General features: G+C 43.2%; 1 protein-coding gene across 3 annotated transcripts in view; it reads left to right on the top strand.

Moving 5' to 3' along the window:
- LOC137421956 (WD repeat-containing protein 7-like) overlaps positions 1 to 20,687 on the top strand; it is a 523,854-nt gene that overhangs the window by 415,465 nt on the left and 87,702 nt on the right. For all 3 annotated transcript variants that reach the window (XM_068108572.2, XM_078773034.1, XM_068108574.2), the window contains 2 exons: positions 59 to 170; positions 13,187 to 13,324. In XM_068108572.2, coding sequence (XP_067964673.2) covers positions 59 to 170; positions 13,187 to 13,324 — 250 coding nt within the window. The remainder of the gene's footprint in view (positions 1 to 58; positions 171 to 13,186; positions 13,325 to 20,687) is intronic.

The raw sequence follows: 20,687 nt of genomic DNA, 5'->3' as shown, positions 1-20,687 counted from the left end.
TGTTGATTCACACAATAATATGTGGTCTCGCTGTCCTTCTGGTCCCTCTTCCCCTAAGGTGTGACACATGTCGACATGCGGACGGTGAAGTACGCTGTGTGGCACGGCTTGTGCTGGGTGCACTGTGTTCAACCACGACGAGTACCTGCCTCGCCACCCTTGCACACGACGTATGTTTTTCCTGATGAGCCAGTACCGTCATCCCTTATTAATGCTGTGTGTGGATGAAATGAGTCTGCAGATGGGTGTGCGTTAGAGTGTGTTAAGGATACAGCATTATTAATTTTGCCGGATATAGCAAGTATTTTCCCTTCAGGTTTCTTTTTCCTAATGATCCAAGCGGCTATTTTTATACTCATGAGGCCTACTTTTACTTTTTGGTGGAAATGTTTACTTTTATTTTAATTAGCCCGTCTTCTGCGCAACAGTTTTGTAATCAACTTTTAACAAAGCTTTATTATGATAATACTAGCAGAAGTACCCGGCATTGCCGGGCGGAGAGGGGAGGGGGAAGGGGAGGGGAGGGGAACGGGAGGGAGGGGAGGGGAGGGGGGGGAGGGGAGAAGAGGGGGGGAGGGGAGAAGAGGGGGGGGAGGGGAGAAGAGGGGGGAGGGGGGAGGGGCGGAGAGGGTGGGAGTGGGGAGGGGGAGGGGAGGAGGAGAGGGGAATGGGGAGGGGGGAAGGGGGAGTAGGAGGGGGAGGGGAAGGGGTAGGGGGAGGGGGAAAAGGGAGGGAGGGGGAAAGGGAGGGGGAGGGGGCAAGGGAGGCGGAGGGGGAAAAGGGAGGGGGAGGGTGAGGGGAGAAGGGGAGGGGGTAGGGTGGAGGGGGAAGGGAGGGGGAAGGGGGAGGGAAGGGGAGGGCCAGTCAACAATGACGTTGCAGTTCTCATGATCGGAGAGCAGCACAGCGGGAATGGAACATCACGTGATCGCTCTGAGTGAATCAGCGCGCTGCTCTGCCACCGCTCAGATTCCGTGTATAATATTCCTCGCTGAAATGCGCTGAGGTAAATATGAATAAAAAATATGGATCTCGTCAAATATTTTTAGGTCGGCCATGTCCTTCCCAGGCTCAATGGCCATGTCTGTGCCAAATATCAAGTACGTGAGCCTCTCCGTTTAGGAGTCTATCGGTAACATTACACACACACAAACTGTGTTTTATATATATAGATGGAGAAAGTAAATTAATAATTTGATCAAAATGTCAAAGGTCAACATCACGTAAAATCAGCAATTTTTAACCGATTGTCCTGAAATTTCAATTTACAATTTGAGTTTTGTAATCCAATTTTCACGAAAGCTTTACTATGACAATATGGAGAAAGTAAAATAATAATTTGGTCAAAATGTCAAAGGTCAGCATCACATAAATTTGTCAATTTTCATCCGATTGTCCTGAAATTTTTTGAATTTGCATATTGAGTCACTGAATTGCTTCACCAATCAAAAGCTACAAGCCGATTGTTTGTTTTTTTTAGATCAAAAGGTCAAGGTTGCATAAAATTGTCAATTTTCACCCAATTTACCTCAAATTTAAGAATTTGCATATTGGGGTCACAGAATTGGTTCACTAATCAAAAAGTAGGAGTCAATTGTTTTTTCTTTTAGATCAAAAGGTCAAGGTTGCATAAAATTGTCAATTTTCACCCAATTTACCTCAAATTTAAGAATTTGCATATTGGGGTCACAGAATTGATTCACCAATCAAAAGCTAGAAGCTGATTATTTTTAGCCGCGTCGCAGACGCTGGTCATAGAGTGCGCTCTGCTGTTGTTGTTGTTCTTCTTGTTCTTCTTGTTCTTCTTCTTCTTCTTGTTCTTGCAGAGAAGACAAAACCTCAAAGCTCCACCCATTCTGGGAACCATAGCTCCACCCATTCTGGGACAGGCTTCATATAAACAAATATCCACCATTTTATTAACTCGCATAGCTTTGAGGCCTGTTTTGTAGGCCCGTGGTGTCTTCCTCTCTCACACAGTTTTATTTCAAATCAAATTCGATATATCATTTCATTTTTCACAGTCGCTAACATAGTTTTAGACTCGGTTGAAAAAAAACGGGAAGAAAATCCGATGAAAGTTGCCCTTTATAGAACGAAATGAATTCTCAAAGGCCTGTAACTTCAAGTCCATTGAGATTTTTTTTTTTTTAAATCGCGGCATGCTCAGTCATACACCGCCCGAAATAACAGATGGGAAAATGCCGAGATATATTAAAAATTCGTCCATTTGATGACAATCGTCACGATGAAATATTTAATTTATACGTCGTCACAATAATGTGGAGAGAGGAGCATAGCTTCGTTCACGTGTCGCCACACACGGGAAATTGCCGAGCTATATTTTTTTACAATCGCGGCATGGTCAGTCATACACCGCCTGAAATAACAGACGGGAAAATGCCGAGATATATTTAAAATTCGTCGCCACACACGGGAAATTGCCGAGATATATTTTCACTTTGCACAAAAATAACATCAAGTAATCGAATCAATGGGAATGTCCTGTGCCTATAACATCGACGTTATAGGCACAGCTGCATCTAGGCATTGTGTAACATCGACGCGGCTTTTGTTTTAATTAAAACTTTTTGTACTTGTTTAGATCTAAAGCTCAAAGGTCAAGGCTGCATAAAATCATAAATCTTCATTTTGTGTTTTTTTTTTTAACTGTTTTTGTTATTCGAGCATATGGATGAAGACATCTGAATACAAATGGGCACGGATGGTCTTTGCATTTTCACATATTTCTAGTTTACTTTTATTTATATATTTTATTACTTGCAAAATCGAAGATTTTTCAAGTATATTGGTCAGTTGCGTTTGTGGTTCTGTCTGTCTGTCTGTCTGTTTGTCTGTCTGTTTGTTTGTCTGTTTGTCACCGGCCTAAAGGTCACAATTCCAAACCGATCGTCACGAAACTTCACCAAGATGTATAGGTCATCCCAATTGAGAAGCCTATTGTTTTTGGGGTCAAAGGTCAAAGGTCATCTGGAGATCAAATTTCTAAAATCGCCATTTTAAATCCGATTGACTTGAAAATTGAATAGCATTTGCATATCGAGTCACTAAATTGGGAAACATACTATTTTTGAGGTCAAAAGGTCAAATGTCAACTCAAGGTCAAATTTTAAAAATCATCAATTTTCTTCTAAAAAGCCGTCAATTCTCAACCGATTGACTTCAAAATTGAACAGCCTTTGCATGTAGAGTCACTAAATTGGGAAACATACTATTTTTGAGGTCAAAAGGTCAAAGGTCAACTCAAGGTCAAACTTCCAAAATCATCACTTTTCATCTGAAAAACCATCAATTTTTATCCAATTGACTTGAAAATTGAACAGCATTTGCATATTGCCTCACTGAATTGGGAAACCAACTATGTTTGAGGTCAAAAGGTCAAAGGTCAACTGCAGGTCAAACTTCTAAAATCATCTGAAAAAAACGTCAATTTTCATCCGATTGACTTGGAAATTGAACAGCATTTGCACATTGTGTCACTAAATAGGAAACCCAACTATTTTTGAGGTCAAAAGGTCAAAGATCAACTCAAGGTCAACCTTCCAAAATCATCATTTTTCATCTGAAAAATCATCACTTTTTTCCTATTGACCCAAGCTTTGATCAAGATTGTCAATTTGAATCTTGATGAAATGGACAATTTGCTGTATCAATGGGAAAAAAATTCTTCGGGGGGGGGGGGGCGGATTTTGCAAGTATCGTGCTCCGCATGACGTCTTCTTGTTTATTTATTTATTTGATCATGTTTTGGTTGAAATGAAATATTAATGTCATGTGATTTGTAAGTGTCTCCTTAAGGAAAACAAGTTCTCAGAAAGTTTGCCGATTGTCATAACGATCAATCTTTAGGATTCCGCCAATCGACAACCTTGTCCTGGCTTGTTTGTAAGACGTCGTAAAGCAATCCGAGAATGATGGACCTGCAAGCATATGCTTTGCATACGGTAAGGTATCAAAGCCGAGGACAAATATTGATGATGCTCAAAACGAGACCCATGAAAGTTCACCGAATACCCATATCGACGATACGTATCATCGAGGAAATTGTGCTGCTAGGAGCCACTTACCGCAACATCGGTGTGCAATTTGTTGGCGACTCGCTGCTTACCGTGCTCTCTCCGTAAGTGCATATGCCGACTAGCTCTTGCGGAGCTCTCAACTTGTTGGTGAATAAGTACCATTAGATAGCCAATGGATGGAGTAAGTGGTGAAATAATTTAACCTTTAATACCCATTTTCAGATTATATAAAAATAACTCCAAAGGAGCTCCTACCATCCTCAGCTCTGTTAATATCACTGTGAAACAAAATTGCTCTTTTCTGTCTTCCTTCAAGTCTGATCTTATAGCAGTGACCGTGTATAGAAAGGAAGCTCAGAAAAGGTTATGTGGATAAAGCAGTTGATGGAATGTTTTATAAAGTCAGGCACATTGTATGTATATTTACTTATTTGTTTGCAAAGCACACACTATTGATTTCCTTCAAGGGGATGATTTTGGTATCATTCTCCTGAGTCCTCTGTTGGTTTTCCTTCCAAGTATTTTTGTCCGTTTATTGTTTTCTATTCCAGAGAGGTGTGATCTTTCCCAGAGTGGTATCAGTCTTACCCCCTCTATTTTGTTGGCCAACTCTTCTTCCAGTCTCTGCTTCTTATCAGCTTCCTCATCTTCCTCCTTTTCCCTGCTCAGTGTTGTTTCCCATCTTTATAGGTGTTTTCATCTGGTCCCTGTCTGTAAGTCAGGGTCCCTGCCTCCTTGGGGTGGGTCCATATCCCCTCCCCCCCCCCCCCCACTCCCCCCACTCCCCCCAACCACACCTCGTCTTTGCCAACGTGTCCCCGGTGACACACCACCTTCCCAGACCTGACTTCGTTGCATAGCCCTTTCCCCATGCCACTGCAGCCACATCCTCACCATCCCTCTGTCTACCCCCTTGTGAGCCTCCGGCTCCCATCCTCATCATATCTCCATCCGTCTTCTGGCCCTAACCGTTATCTGTTTTATTTAGGAATTTATATGCAAGTTAACGCAACTTTTTCAAATTGATGGAATGGTGCCTTCTCGACTATGGTGGCCAATCTCGTCTTCCTCAACTCGTGTCTTGAAGAGACTTTATAAGGGAGAATGACCTCCTTCTCCTCTATGCTCCAAAACTCGTTGATGACATTTCTCTTGTTGAGCTTTGTTTTTGAGGAGACAGGTAACACCTCCCTAGCCTTGTAGGTGGATAGGAGTTCAGGTGTGTCAAGGAAGGACTTTATACGACGGAGGATGCCCAGTTGGCAGTTGGCTTTGGAGGCCATCTTTGTAATGTGGTTTGTCCAACAAAGATTGTGAGGCCCAGGAGTTGTGACTCAACTTCATCAAGGGGATTGGTCAGAAAGTAGAGTAGGTCAGAAAGGTGCAGTACCCTTCTTAATAACCCCTCTCCCATTCTGCACATCAGGGAAACATTCACTACCTCCACCCCTTGTTACTTCCAAAATCTGAAGATTTTTCAAGTATATTGGTCGGTTGCATTTGTTATCCTGTTTGTTTGTTTGTCTGTCTATTTGTCACTCGCCTACAGGTCACAATTCTAAAACGATCGTCATGAAACTTCACCAAGGTCTAGAGGTCGTCACAATTGAGAAGCCTATTGATTTTGAGGTCAAAGGTCATCTGGAGGTCAAATGTCTAAAATCGCCATTTTTCATCCGATTGTCTTGAAAATTGAACAGCATTTGTTTGTTGATTCACTACATTGGAAAACTTACTATTTTTGAGGTCAAAAGGTCAAAGGTCAACTCAAGGTCAAACTTCCAAATTCATCAAATTTCATCCGATTGACGTGAAAATTTAACAGCATTTGCATAGTGCCTCACTGAATTGGGAAACAACTATTTTTGAGGTCAAAAGGTCAAACGTCAACTCAAGGTTAAACTTCCAAAATCATCGATTTTCATCTGAAAACCATCAATTTTCATCTGATTGACTTGGAAATAGAACAGCATTTGCAAACGAATCACTAAATATGGAAAGCAACTCTTTTTGAGGTCAAAAGGTCAAAGGTCAACTCAAGGTCAAACTTCCAAAATCATCAATTGTCATCTGAAAAACCATCAATTTTCATCTGATTGACTTGGAAATAGAACAGCATTTGCAAACGATTTACTAAATATGGAAAGCAACTATTTTTGAGGACAAAAGGTCAACTCAAGGTCAAACCTCTAAAATCATAAATTTTCACCTGAAAAATCATCAATTTTAATCAGATTGACCCGAGCTTTGATTAAGATCGGCAATTTTAACCCTTTGAGTACGGGATTTTTTGGGATAAAAATACCTCTGGTAGGGGATTAATTTGGCATTTTGGTACGGGAATGCAACCACGTACTAACGATCTATTTATAGGTATAGCCGATGACGTGTAGTAACGTCATCCATACACAACACCTTTTCGCGGGTTGCGGCACTGGACGTCATCCATACTCAAAGGGTTAATCTTAATGAAATTGACAATTTTATGTATCCATGGCAACCTTGTTGGGGTGGAGGGGTAGATTTTGCAAGTATCGTGCTCTGCATGACGTCTTCTTGTTTGTTTATTTGTTTTGAACAGGATATCTCAAAAAGTTGTGGACGGGTTCGGACGAAATTTGGTGGAGATGTTGGGTATGTGACAAGGACCAATTGATTACATTTTTGTGCAGATCCGAATATGGATTCAGATCGATGAATTTCAAAACAATTTAAGTGATTCTTTATCATTGATAGATTGGGCAAAAAACAATATACTGTATAGCATGATATGTCAAAAAGTTATGGACGGGTTCAGACGAAACTTTGTGGAGAGTTTGGGTATGTGACAAGGATGAATCAATTCGATCTTGGTTTCGATTTTGGTTTCAATTCGATTGACAAGCCGATAAGATGTTGGTTCAGGTCAGGATCCAGATCCGACCTATCAGTGGGATACAAACCGTAAAATGCTCAACTTGGCGGAGGTATGCTCTCTACTGAGTGTTGTTCTTTTTTGATGTTTTGGTCCTGGTCCGTTTTGCTATCATCGTTTAAGTTGCATTTAAACTACCAACAGTGGCTCAAACTGATAGATCATCAAACAATGAGGTACTTTGGCACAGGAGGAGGCCATTTTGCCTGTGATGCACCAACCCCAGTATCGTGACCCATCCACACACAAGCTACCAACTATGTGCACACCAGCCAATATCCCCATACCCTTCTATCTCCAATGCATCCAGGTATACCTATCTAAATCCAAAATCTAACGTAACCACCGCTGCCACTACCTTTCTGGTTCGATCATTCCATGCATTAATCGCTCTCCGATTGAAAGACCTCTGCCTTAAAACTTTCCTAATTCTCATCTTCTTTACCCTCAAGCTATGGCTCCTGGTCCTAGTACTGTCCATTCGACTGTCCACAAAAGTAGATTTTTCTGTTTTCTGTTGTACAAATATGCATATCTGTTTATTCATGAATAAAACATCGAGGATTATATGATTAATACCATATAGAGAGAGAGAGAGAGAGAGAAAGAGAAAGAATTGGGAGGAAACACAATCATATTTATAGTTTGGATATGACCTGACATTTTCTTTCAGGGAACGAACATGTGAAATTTCAAGAACAGGAAATTTCAGGAAATTGACCCTTTAGACCCCTTTGACCCATTACACCCCGTTAGAAACCTTTGACCCTTTACACCCCTTACACCCGTTAGCTCTTACACGAGCCTCGATCTTGTATACCAAAAATAAAATGTGGCCATTATTGATATGATTGAATGGAACTGGTATATTTTAATGGATGGCTATAATGGGCAAAACCGATTATCTTTACATTTTTAGAGCTTGTTAATGAATTATGAGGCATTGTTTGTGTTAATGAAGAAAGTCAAAGCCTGAGGTGCTCACCGAATAAATGACAAGTCATGAGTAGAATGGAAAACCTTCCAATTGGTGGAGTGATGAGGATCGAGAAGTGTGATTGGTCCGTAATGAGGATCGAAGAGCACCGAGCGTTGTGGAGTAGTGTTGGTGTGAGTAGGGTTGGGATGATATAATAAGGGCTGTTCAGGGGTAAGGGTAGGGCTTTTAGAAGACGTTTTTGCATGCACACTCGCTTTACGCAGCCTGTCATTGAACAGCCGACTGAAAGGGCAAATTATGCAAAACTTAACCCAGGGGGCTCGGACGGGGTCAGATGGAGGCGGATAGTGGTGACCGCTTTGTGGCGACCGGTCTGCCACGTGCCGCACACAAAAGCTCGCTTGACCTCAGGAGCCAAGGAAACTCAAGTGAGGAAAATACACTCACAAAGCACACCTGGGAGTGCGTCGGTCCCGAAAGATGCTTTTCCGCATGAGTCAAAAGTCTGCCAAGCACTTTGTTTTGTGGGACATTTTTGATGCAGTAATCCAATTCGGAGTTTGACGTTCTTTTTCTACCAAACCTTTTCATTGGGCACTTGGGCACTGAGCCGTGATCGCATTTCAGTGGCTTTCGCCATCGCTGTCATGGCGGAGCCCATACACAAGATGGAGTGTATCAGCCAGTTCATTTTTGTCCAGGGCCTGGCTCATCGGTTCACCTGTGCAATCCAAAAATAACTACAAGGCGTTCAATCTTCCTCGATGCCATGTGCTGGCTGCTGGAATGTAGTTAATAATATTTACATGGATGCTATTCCCTCTCATTGTCCCCTTTGTCGGGTAGAAATCCAAATAAAAAGTCTTCATATAAATCCACAAACACTGCCATGTCTGATTTCTACACAGTGGATTTTTGTTTTTTTACATTATACCTATCACCTGCGAGATGGGATATGCCTATCACCTGTGAGATGGGATATGCCTATCACCTGTGAGATGGGATATGCCTATCAGCTATGAGATGGGATATGCCTATCACCTGCGAGATAGGATATGCCTATCACCTGTGAGATGGGATATGCCTATCACCTGTGAGATAGGATATGCCTATCACCTGTGAGATGGGATATGCCTATCACCTGTGAGATGGGATATGCCTATCAGCTATGAGATGGGATATGCCTATCACCTGCGAGATAGGATATGCCTATCACCTGTGAGATGGGATATGCCTATCACCTGTGAGATGGGATATGCCTATCACCTGTGAGATGGGATATGCCTATCACCTGCGAGATGGGATATGCCTATCACCTGCGAGATACGATATGCCTATCACCTGTGAGATGGGATATGCCTATCACCTGCGAGATAGGATATGCCTATCACCTGTGACATGGGATATGCCTATCACCTGTGACATGGAATATGCATATCACCTGTGAGATGGGATATGCCTATCACCTGTGACATGGGATATGCCTATCACCTGCGAGATAGGATATGCCTATCACCTGCGAGATGGGATATGCCTATCACCTGCGAGATGGGATGTGCCTATCACCTGCGAGATGGGATATGCCTATCACCTGTGACATGGGATATGCCTATCACCTGCGAGATAGGATATGCCTATCACCTGCGAGATGGGATATGCCTATCACCTGTGAGATGGGATATGCCTATCACCTGCGAGATGGGATATGCCTATCACCTGCGAGATGGGATATGCCTATCACCTGTGAGATGGGGTATGCCTATCACCTGCGAGATGGGATATGCCTATCACCTGTGAGATGGGATATGCCTATCACCTGTGAGATGGGATATGCCTATCACCTGTGAGATGGGATATGCCTATCACCTGCGAGATGGGATATGCCTATCGCCTGCGAGATTGGATATGCCTATCACCTGTGAGATGGGATATGCCTATCACCTGTGAGATGGGATATGCCTATCACCTGCGAGATGGGATATGCCTATCACCTGTGAGATGGGATATGCCTATCACCTGCGAGATAGGATATGCCTATCACCTGCGAGATGGGATATGCCTATCACCTGCGAGATGGGATATGCCTATCACCTGTGAAATGGGATATGCCTATCACCTGCGAGATGGGATATTCCTATTACCTGCGAGATAGGATATGCCTATCACCTGCGAGATGGGATATGCCTATCACCTGCGAGATGTGATATGCCTATCACCTGCGAGATGGGATATGCCTATCACCTGCGAGATGGGATATGCCTATCACCTGCGAGATGGGATATGCCTATCACCTGCGAGATGGGATATGCCTATCACCTGCGAGATGGGATATGCTTATCACCTGTGAGATGGGATATGCCTATCACCTGCGAGATGGGATATGCCTATCACCTGCGAGATGGGATATGCCTATCACCTGTGAGATGGGATATGCCTATCACCTGCGAGATGGGATATGCCTATCACCTGCGAGATGGGATATGCCTATCACCTGCGAGATGGGATATGCCTATGACCTGCGAGATGGGATATGCCTATCACCTGCGAGATGGGATATGCCTATCAGCTGCGAGATGGGATATGCCTATCACCTGCGAGATGGGATATGCCTATCAGCTGCGAGATGGGATATGCCTATCAGCTGCGAGATGGGATATGCCTATCACCTGCGAGATGGGATATGCCTATCATCTGTGAGATGGGATATGCCTATCACCTGCGAGATGGGATATGCCTATCACCTGCGAGATGGGATATGCCTATCACCTGCGAGATGGGATATGCCTATCACCTGCGAGATGGGATATGTCTATCACCAATAATTTCATTATTCAGGGTCGGGTCAGAGATCCCACCAAGATCCACCAGACTTGGAATGTCATGAAAGTACCAAAAGCTCGACTCACAAAGTTATTTTTCTATGGAATCCAACTTCCTCAAGATCCCAAATTACCCGAGTCTCCGCTCTGCACGTACGGAAGTGGCCACGTCACCAAATGGTCGGTGCATCCGATTGACGTTTCTTCTAAACGATCCTTGCTTTACGTCTTGTTGTCAAAAGAAACATTTATTGCGCTCCATTACATATGGAATGTGTCTGTTACGTCACGAGTGCAATCCATCGCTTTCGATTCTCAAAATCAGATGAAAACTTTCTCGCATTGTGTTCCTCGTTTCGATAGAGATTTCTCACATGCTTTTTCCAATTCTTCTGTGACCATTGGCTACCTGCTCTGCTGGGTGCCCAAAAGCCTTCAATCACCTGAATTCTAATGGCACTTTCTCCAATGGCTTTAACGATCACCTATAAGCCACAGGGGTAGGGATGTGGCTGCCTGCGAGCAATTCTCATACTTTTTCTCTTTCTCTTACACCTTCTACATCATTCGGATTTTCAAATTGCTTGTACTTCCTTTTTCCACGACTTCCTTTTTCCACGACTTGCTTTTTCCACGACTTGCTTTTTCCACGACTTCCTTTTTGCACGACTTCCTTTTTCCACGACTTCCTTTTTCCACGACTTCCTTTTTCCACGACTTCCTTTTTCCACGACTTCCTTTTACCACGACTTCCTTTTTCCATGACTTCCTTTTTCCACGACTTCCTTTTTCCACGACTTCCTTTTTCCACGACTTCCTTTTACCACGACTTCCTTTTTCCACGACTTCCTTTTTCCACGACTTCCTTTTTCCACGACTTCCTTTTTCCACGACTTCCTTTTACCACGACTTCCTTTTTCCATGACTTCCTTTTTCCACGACTTCCTTTTTCCACGACTTCCTTTTTCCACGACTTCCTTTTACCACGACTTCCTTTTTCCACGACTTCCTTTTTCCACGACTTCCTTTTTCCACGACTTCCTTTTACCACGACTTCCTTTTTCCACGACTTCCTTTTTCCACGACTTCCTTTTTCCACGACTTCCTTTTTCCACGACTTCTTTTTTCCACGACTTCCTTTTTCCACGACTTCCTTTTACCACGACTTCCTTTTTCCACGACTTCCTTTTTCCACGACTTCCTTTTTCCACGACTTCCTTTTTCCACGACTTCCTTTTTCCACGACTTCCTTTTTGCACGACTTCCTTTTTCCACGACTTCCTTTTTCCACGACTTCCTTTTTCCACGACTTCCTTTTTCCACGACTTCCTTTTTGCACGACTTCCTTTTTCCACGACTTCCTTTTTCCACGACTTCCTTTTTCCACGACTTCCTTTTTCCACGACTTCCTTTTTCCACGACTTCCTTTTTCCACGACTTCCTTTTTGCACGACTTCCTTTTTCCACGACTTCGTTTTTCCAAGACTTGGTAATTTCAGACATTGTAATCCAACATTTTTCAACAACACCGTAAGCTCGTAAGGTGGCTTCATGGTAAAGTTGGTTGGCTTAAGATATTAAGGTCTTGAGGTTATAGCCCAGATGGTTGACCCCAGCCATGCTAAGAGAACCCCAGATGGGTCGACTCAGTCTGTCGTCATTTTGGGGTCGACAAAATGAGTGCCAGCTTATCGAAGATAAGTCAGTCGAGTTTCCTGTGTCAGAGTGGTGACCCATCCATGGCACGATGAGATCAACCACACACGTGTGTGATAGTCCCATGAGTGGCTCATTTACATTTCCCTGTTTAATTTTGTTTCTATAAACATGTTATTTGTCAGTTTCCCCAGTAGAAGTTTCCATCCAAATATTCAATATTTCCTCTTATCTTCCCCCATCCAAAACCTTGATCTTTTCTACCCCCGTTAATTCACCCCAGATCCACTTTTTTGAAATACCGATTTCTTTCCTGGAAGTCCTAGCAGTGTCCATGTGTTTTTTTTACCCTCCCCCCTCCATTCCCATGCCTCCTGCCCCCAAGCCCTCTCCCTCCCACAGATCTCCCGATGTCCCTGCTCTCCATCTTGTTCTCCCGCTCCCTTTATCATACGTTTTGTGTTTTGTGCCAGTTTGTCTTTTTATCATGCTTTATGTTTTATGTGTCAGTTTGTGATCAATGTTAGCTCTTCCACGAGCCTCGATCTTGTATACAAAAAAAAAAAAAAGTTTGCATTTTTAGAAATATTTGAGTTATTTTTCTTGTTTCATCCCATATTTTTATTTTTGTCCACCCTTTTATATCTGTTGTTTTTCCTGCATTTCTTCTTTCTTTGTTATACACAGTGTGGAAGGCCGCCCTCGCCGCCCTAACCCCCACTCATTCCCTGCTCTTGCATGGACCTTCAGTGATGTCAATAAAGAATCTGTATTCGTTGCTTCGGCAGTATCCGCTGACTTAGGGACGTGTCTGCAGGTGCGCAAGCAGGCTGGCCTAAGCAGTGAGCGCTCGGCTCTAGCTCTCGCACTCGAACAATCACGACCTCAACTCTTGGACATCATCCGTAACCTCATCGAGACACAGTTTGAGCATATTGGCAAAGGCATTTCTGAGGTATGGCTCTGTGCCGCGTGTACACACACATCCGACAATCCCGAATGTCCCCACCTTGCATGCTTATAACCAAACGTGCTACAAACGGAGGAACGCTGTGTCTCATTATGCTGTCAAAGTTGTCATTGTCTGCGTCATTGTCTAACACAAGTTATGATAATAATTCATTGATATAAATAAATAATAAATGTTTTGGATGACTGAGATTTTTCCATGGTGGTGTAGTCCACAGTAGTGGCTTCAGTATTTAGTCCTGGTCCACTTAGTAATTTAGCAATTGTCCACTTACCTGAAAGCATGTGTGGAAATGGGGAAGGAGGGTAAATTGAGAAAAATAAAATCAGAAAAGGAAAAGAGGGAAGAGGATGAAGGTGGAATGGGAGATCTCTTTTCCATCCTCAAATGGAAGACTTGGGGAGGAGCAAAGAGGAAAATGAAAGGTATGACAGGTGGAGAATTTTCTTGAATAATAGAGAAGAACATATAGATAATTTCTCCAAATGATACACGCCAACATTGTGTTTTTTTTACAACTTACAAGAGTATATCTGGCAGGATAGTCTAAAGGTATGTGCACTCACCTCTGATCTGTCTATCATGGGGTTAAAGGCCAACCCAGATATAAACTGTCATCTGCTGGTGTTTTACATTCATCAATATGTGTGCCCTCTCTCAGGTGGACATTAAACTGGGTGAACCGTCTACCAGCATTAGTTGGTAGATGTTATGGATCCCACGGCTTAGAATCTCAAGGGCTTAGGATCTCATTTATTTATAGAATAGATCAATAATCATATTATTTTAGCATTGATTGTTTGCATCATACATGAGTTATAACTACAACTAATACTACTATACCAATACGACAGCCCCAATTATTCCCAGATTTTTGGGAAGTCAGTTGGAGAAAGTTTTTCACCCAAGTCTTTCACGGACCGCCTGGCCAAACCTGACGTCCGACTGAATATGAGTTTGGGCATAATTTGAAATTTTTTCAGGGTGCCATTAATAACCCACCTACTCTTCACATCGCAGGATGTGAAGTGTGAAGGGAAAAGATTCAAAATCTGTGAAGGGAAAAAATTCAAAATCCACCAACTAATGCTGGTAGAATGACCAGCCGGCTTTACATCCACCCGATGGGCAGTGCACTTTGTGATGCAAATGATGCTTTACATCCAGCTATCTCTGTAGCCTGGTGTTGGCTTAGCGGTTAGGGTGCCGGCTTGGGATCCGAGGATCCTGGGTTCGAATCCTGGTCGATCGCTGAATTAACACCGGCGGGGTTGACTCAGCCTGTGCATCCTTCCGAGGTCTGCAAATTGAGTACAAGTTCACTGGTAATATTCCCTGTGTGTCGCAAGAAGTGACTAACAGGGTTGGTGGCAGGAAGGGCATCCGGCGAGAAAACATTGCTTCAAAAAGGGGACCAGGGTACCCGAAAAAGGCCAACCCCTGTTCTGTGGGGAAAAATGGCCTCTAACGGTTGTTATGCTTATTGCTTATTGCTGGATGGCTGGTAATTCCCTGTGTGTCGCGAGAAGCGACTAACAGGGTTGGTGGCACGAAGGGCATCCGGCGAGAAAACATTGCTTCAAAAAGGGGACCAGGGTACCCGAAAAAGGCCAACCCCTGTTCTGTGGGGAAAAATGGCCTCTAACGGTTGTTATGCTTATTGCTTATTGCTGGATGGCTGGTAATTCCCTGTGTGTCGCGAGAAGCGACTAACAGGGTTGGTGGCACGAAGGGCATCCGGCGAGAAAACATTGCTTCAAAAAGGGGACCAGGGTACCCGAAAAAGGCCAACCCCTGCTCTGTGGGGAAAAATGGCCTCTAAAGGTGGTTATATCTCTGTAGCATTCTGATCCTGGAAGACTGTCAATTAAAATAATAGGACAATTTGACTTTGCTGAGCCCAAAGAGCATGTAGTACAATATGCTTTGGAGCTTTATTTGGGCCGGGATGAGCAGAGACAACGTTGTAGAGAAACGCGCTGCTGTTTGAACTGATGGAGACCTTGGAAACCATTAGTATACATGACAGAATATGGATGAAGCACCTGGAACTACATTGGATCGCAGTCCTGCAAATCAAGGTGAAAGGTAAAACAGCTGTTGAGAATTACCGATCATTGGATGTTAAAACAAGAACTACACCTTTACCAATACATGATCCATGTCGCAAAGGGTGTGACGCAGTATGAATGGCTTTGGTGGTACCAGTCACTCTCTTCGTCCAAGTCAATGATTCTCAAACTTTTTTTGCTTCGCTCCCCCCTTTGAGGATATTCCATAATGGCTAATTCCCTCCAATTTCCCCACTCCAATCTATCTTTGGGCCATTAAAACCCTGTGTTTCCAATTTGTCTGCTGTGCGATGGTGGGTTCATAAATAAGGGGATCTGGCGATGGCTAGTACTTTGACATATAAGGACATTTTAAAGATGTTGTCCACCCAATAAGCGGAAGGAAAATCAAAATGAAGGCCTAAAATTTTTCGAAATTTCTGGCAAAAATTACAGACTTTCTTTGAGTTTGCTAAATGTAAGATACCCTGTTGATTCGTCCCTGACTCTACCCCCAGCACTCCAAAATAATTCCTGGATCTTACGGTTGTAAAATATGTAATTCTAATAAAGACAAATTAATGGGCAGAATGTTGCTGCACCTGTATGGGCAGAAAAAGAAAGCAACAAGTGGAGTTGTGGATACGGCGAGGAATGATATGAGGTGTAGAACAAGTTGTAAGAGGATGGTGGGAGGAAGATGATCTATAAATTGGCTCGTGACAGGGATGAGGGTAGCAAGGCCATGAAGGGGGGAGGGGGAGTGATCAAGGATGGCAGCAGGTGGCTAGTGACAGAGAAGGGGGCAGTATTGAAGGTGTGAGAAGGATATTTCAAACAGCTGTTGAACGAGGAAGTATGCAATGGAGAGCTGGAGCTACCGAGTTATGCGGAAGGGAAAGTGGAATTGATGGAGATCACGGAAGAGGAAGTGCGGACGGCATTGAAGAGGATGAAAAAGGAAAGGGCACTAGGCATTGATGAGGTGTGCACAGAGATAATCATTGATGAGGTGTGCACAGAGATGATGTTCGCACTGAGACAGCTGGTGGAGCAGAGATTGGAGGTGCAAGGTGAAATTACATTGGGGGTAGTGGACCTGGAGAAGGTCGACGACATGGTCCCAAGAGAGATTGTGATGGAGAAACTGGGATGGACAGGAGTGCCAGAAGCAGAAGTTAGGCTGGTGGAAGGGATGTACAAGGGAACGAAGGGAAGAGTTTTGTTTGGACCTGGGATATCAGGGTTGAGGGAACAATGAACGGAGCAAAGTACAGAGATATCCTTCATGAAAACCTGAAACAGAGCGCTCAGGACCTCAGACTGGGCCGAAGGTTCACCTTCCAACAGGACAATGACCCTCAGCACTCAGCCAAGACAATGCAGGAGTGGCTTAGGGACAACTCTGTGAAGATCCTTGAGTGGCCCAGCCAGAGCCCTGACTTGAACCCAATCGAACATCTCTGGAGAGACCTGAAAATGGCTGTCCACCGACGGTCCCCATCCAACCTGACAGAGCTTGAGAGGATCTGCAGAGAAGAATGGCAGAAAATCCCCAAATCCAGGTGTGTAAAGCTTGTCGCGTCATACCCAAGAAGACTCGAGGCTGTAATCGCTGCCAAAGGTGCTTCAACTAAGTACTGAGTTAAGGGTCTGAATACTTATGTCAATGTGATTGATATTTCAGTTTTTTATTTTTAATAAATTTGCAAAACTTTCTAAAATCCTGTTTTCTCTTTGTCATTTTGGGGTATTGAGTGTAGATTGATGAGGGAAAAATGAATTTAAACGATTTCAGCAAAAGGCTGCAACATAACAAAATGTGAAAAAAGTGAAGGGGTCTGAATACTTTCTGAATGCACTGTATATACATGGAAATATATCTGGAAATATGTATGGAAATATATATGTACATTGTACATTTATATAGCATGTATATGTACATGTATGTGCTGAATGGAGAAGGTGGATCAGACTCGGCAACGGTTGCCAGAGTGAGATGTGCATGGAAGAAGTTTTGGGAACTGAGTGGTGTGCTAACGAGGAGGGGAGTGTCGTTGAAGCTGAAGGGAAAGGTGTATGCTGCCTGTGTGAGAAGTGTTATGATTTATGGGAGCGAGACATGGGTAATGAACGTAGAGCAGCAACGAAGGCTGGAAAGGGTGGAAATGCGAATGGTTCGACGGATGTGCGGAGTATCGTTGAGAGAGAGAGGAAGACAAATGATGAATCGCGAAAGATGATGGGAATAGAGCCTGTGATTGATGCTGTGAAGAGGAACAGGTTGAGATGGTTTGGTCATGTGTTGAGGAAGGATGAAAGTGACTGGTTGAGAAGAGTGATGGAAATGAATGTAGAAGGAAGTAGAGGACGGGGAAGACCGAGAAAGACTTGGCTAAAGATGGTGGAAGAAGAAATGCGGGCAAGGGGGTTAACAAGGAGAGATGCAGAAAATAGGGCAAAATGGAGAACATTGTCATGGGGACCGCAAGGCTAACCCCCGCTCTAGCAGGGAAAATGGCCTTAAATGCCTGTTGTTGTTGTTGTTGTTGTACATGTATATGGAAATATATGTACAGTATATATATATATATATATATATATATTATACGATGTTATTGGGAACGTAACTAAACTCCATATCTGGATGACTTTGGATTGTATAATAGTAATGGGGTATAATCTTTGAAATTGGGGTTATTATGAAAGATTTATTTTTCTTTTAAAGTGACTATTGAAAGAGAGCCTCTGCCTGAAGTTACCCTGCTGGCTTTTGAAGCTATGCCCATGATCACAAACCACAGCAGGCGTGCCAACCGAAGCGTCACGCACACAAAGGGCCTTGTCTGCATGGCTGTGTTAACACCTGGCCGGACACACGCTCATGAACACTCCTTTGAGCACTGTGGAGCCTATAGTCAGGCCAGGCTGAAGAACATGGGGCCTCTCTTCTGACTCACTCAGCTCTTTTGTGCAGGCAGCAGATACGGCAGATGGCATGCGCTGAACCACTGCCTCATGCAGGTACGCTTCAGTGGCCATGTGCCTGTCGACAAAGACCCAGCACCTTAGGATTGGCCCTGGGCCAGGCAGAGTCCACTGTTTATGCTCATGGAAAGGCGTTTCATGCAGAGGTCTGCTCTCAAATGCCCCGCGAAGTGAATGTAAGAGAATAGCCATTGTATAAAAGCCGAAAAGTCGAAGTCAGTATTGAACACAGCGAGTACATGTACACAGTACTGTGGAAATACACAGTACTGTGGAAATACACAGTACTGTGGAAAAGTTTGGGTAATTTTGACCTCCGCCATCAAAGGTGGATGGAGGTTATGTTTTCACCCCTGTCTGTTTGTTTGTTTGTTTGTGAACAAAATATCTCAAAAAGTTGTGGACGGATTCGGACGAAATTTGGCAGAGATGTATCGTATCTGACAAGGACGAAATGATTAGATTTTGGTGAAGATCCGGATTCGGATCCGGCTACGAGAATTTTTTAAAGCGATTCTTCACCATTGGGAGATAGAGCCAAAAACGATAACGATCTCAAAAGGTTGCGGACGGATTTGGACGAAACTTGGTGGACAGGGTGGGTGTCTGACAAGGACAAATAGATTCGATTTTGGTGAAGATCTGAATATGGATGCGGATATGAGAATTATTTAATTTTTTAAGTGATTCTTCACCATTGGGAGATCGGGCCAAAAGCTATACATTGCGGGATATCTCAAAGAGTTATGGATGGATTTGGACCAAACTTGGTGGACAGGTTGTGTGTGTGACATGGACGATTCGATTTTGGTGAAGATCTGAATATGGATTCGGATATGAGAGTTATTTAATTTTTTAAGTGATTCTTCACCATTGAGTGATCGGGCTAAAATCGATACAAAGCAGGACATCTGAAAAAGTTTCGGATGGATGATTTTGATTAAATGTGATCTGTATTGTGATTTTCTGGTCTACTCTGGGATACAAAACATAAACTGTTCACCTGGCAGAGGTATGCTCTCTACTGAGTGCCGTTCTAGTTACCTCTGCAACCAAATGTGGACAGTTATGTTTCACACCTGACAGTCTATTTGTCTGTGGGTAGGATGACTCAAAAAGTTGTGGACAGAATCGGAAGAAATTTGGTGGAACGGTTGGGAGTGTGACAAGAACGAACTGATTAGATTCTGGTGAAGATCTGGATCCGGATCCAGAACCGAGAGTTAAAAAATTTTTTAAAGTGATTCTTCACCTTTGACAGATGAGGACACAAAACATTTATAGTATACCCTTACAGTGCATTCAGAAAGTATTCAGACCCCTTCACTTTTTTCACATTTCGTTACGTTGCAGCCTTATGCTGAAATCGTTTAAATTCATTTTTTCCCTCATCAATCTACACCCAATACCCCATAATGACAAAGAGAAAACAGGATTTTAGAAAGTTTTGCAAATTTATTAAAAAGAAAAAACTGAAATATCACATTGACATAAGTATTCAGACCCTTTGCTATGACACTTGAAATTTATCTCAGGTGCCTCCCATTTCTCTTGATCATCTTTGAGATGTTTCTGCACCTTGATTGGAGTCCACCTGTGGTAAATTCAATTGATTGGACATGATTTGGAAAGTCACACACCTGTCTATATAACAGTCACGTGAAAAACTAAGTACACCCCATGTAAAGTTTTGACTTTTTCAGCATATTTCAACATACAGCCATTTGATCTTCATTTCAACAATATTGACAGATAAAGGTGATATAATATAACAAATATCATGAAACATTTACATTTTGTAGTCCATTGTATCATTTAAATAAACATAAATGCAAATTTCGCATGTGGAAAAAGTAAGTACACCCTTGGCTCTAATAGGTGGTATTGCCCCCTTTGGCAGAAACAACCTCAAGTAGGCGTTTCTTATAACTGTCTACCAGTCTCTGACATCGACTGGGAGAAATTCTTGCCCACTCCTCCATGCAGAATTCTTTCAGCTGTGCGATGTTTGAGGGGTTTCTTGCATGCACAGCTCGTTTCAAATCCCCCCACAACATCTCGATGGGATTTAGATCCGGGCTTTGACTTGGCCATTCCAGAACCCTCCATTTCTTTCTTTTCAGCCATTCCTTGGTGGATTTACTGGTATGTTTAGGGTCATTGTCATGTTGCAAGGTCCACCTTCGGTTGAGCTTCAACTTTACAACAGATGGCCTCACATTATCCTCAAGCACCCTCTGGTACAATGAAGAATTCATAGTGGATTCTATGATGGTGAGCTGCCCAGGCCCTGATGCAGCAAAGCTGCC

The sequence above is a fragment of the Myxine glutinosa genome, chromosome 2 (genome assembly GCF_964187855.1).
Source record: "Myxine glutinosa chromosome 2, kmMyxGlut1.1, whole genome shotgun sequence".
Taxonomy (NCBI): Eukaryota; Metazoa; Chordata; class Myxini; order Myxiniformes; family Myxinidae; genus Myxine; species Myxine glutinosa.
This window is presented reverse-complemented; position numbering and strand designations above follow the sequence as displayed.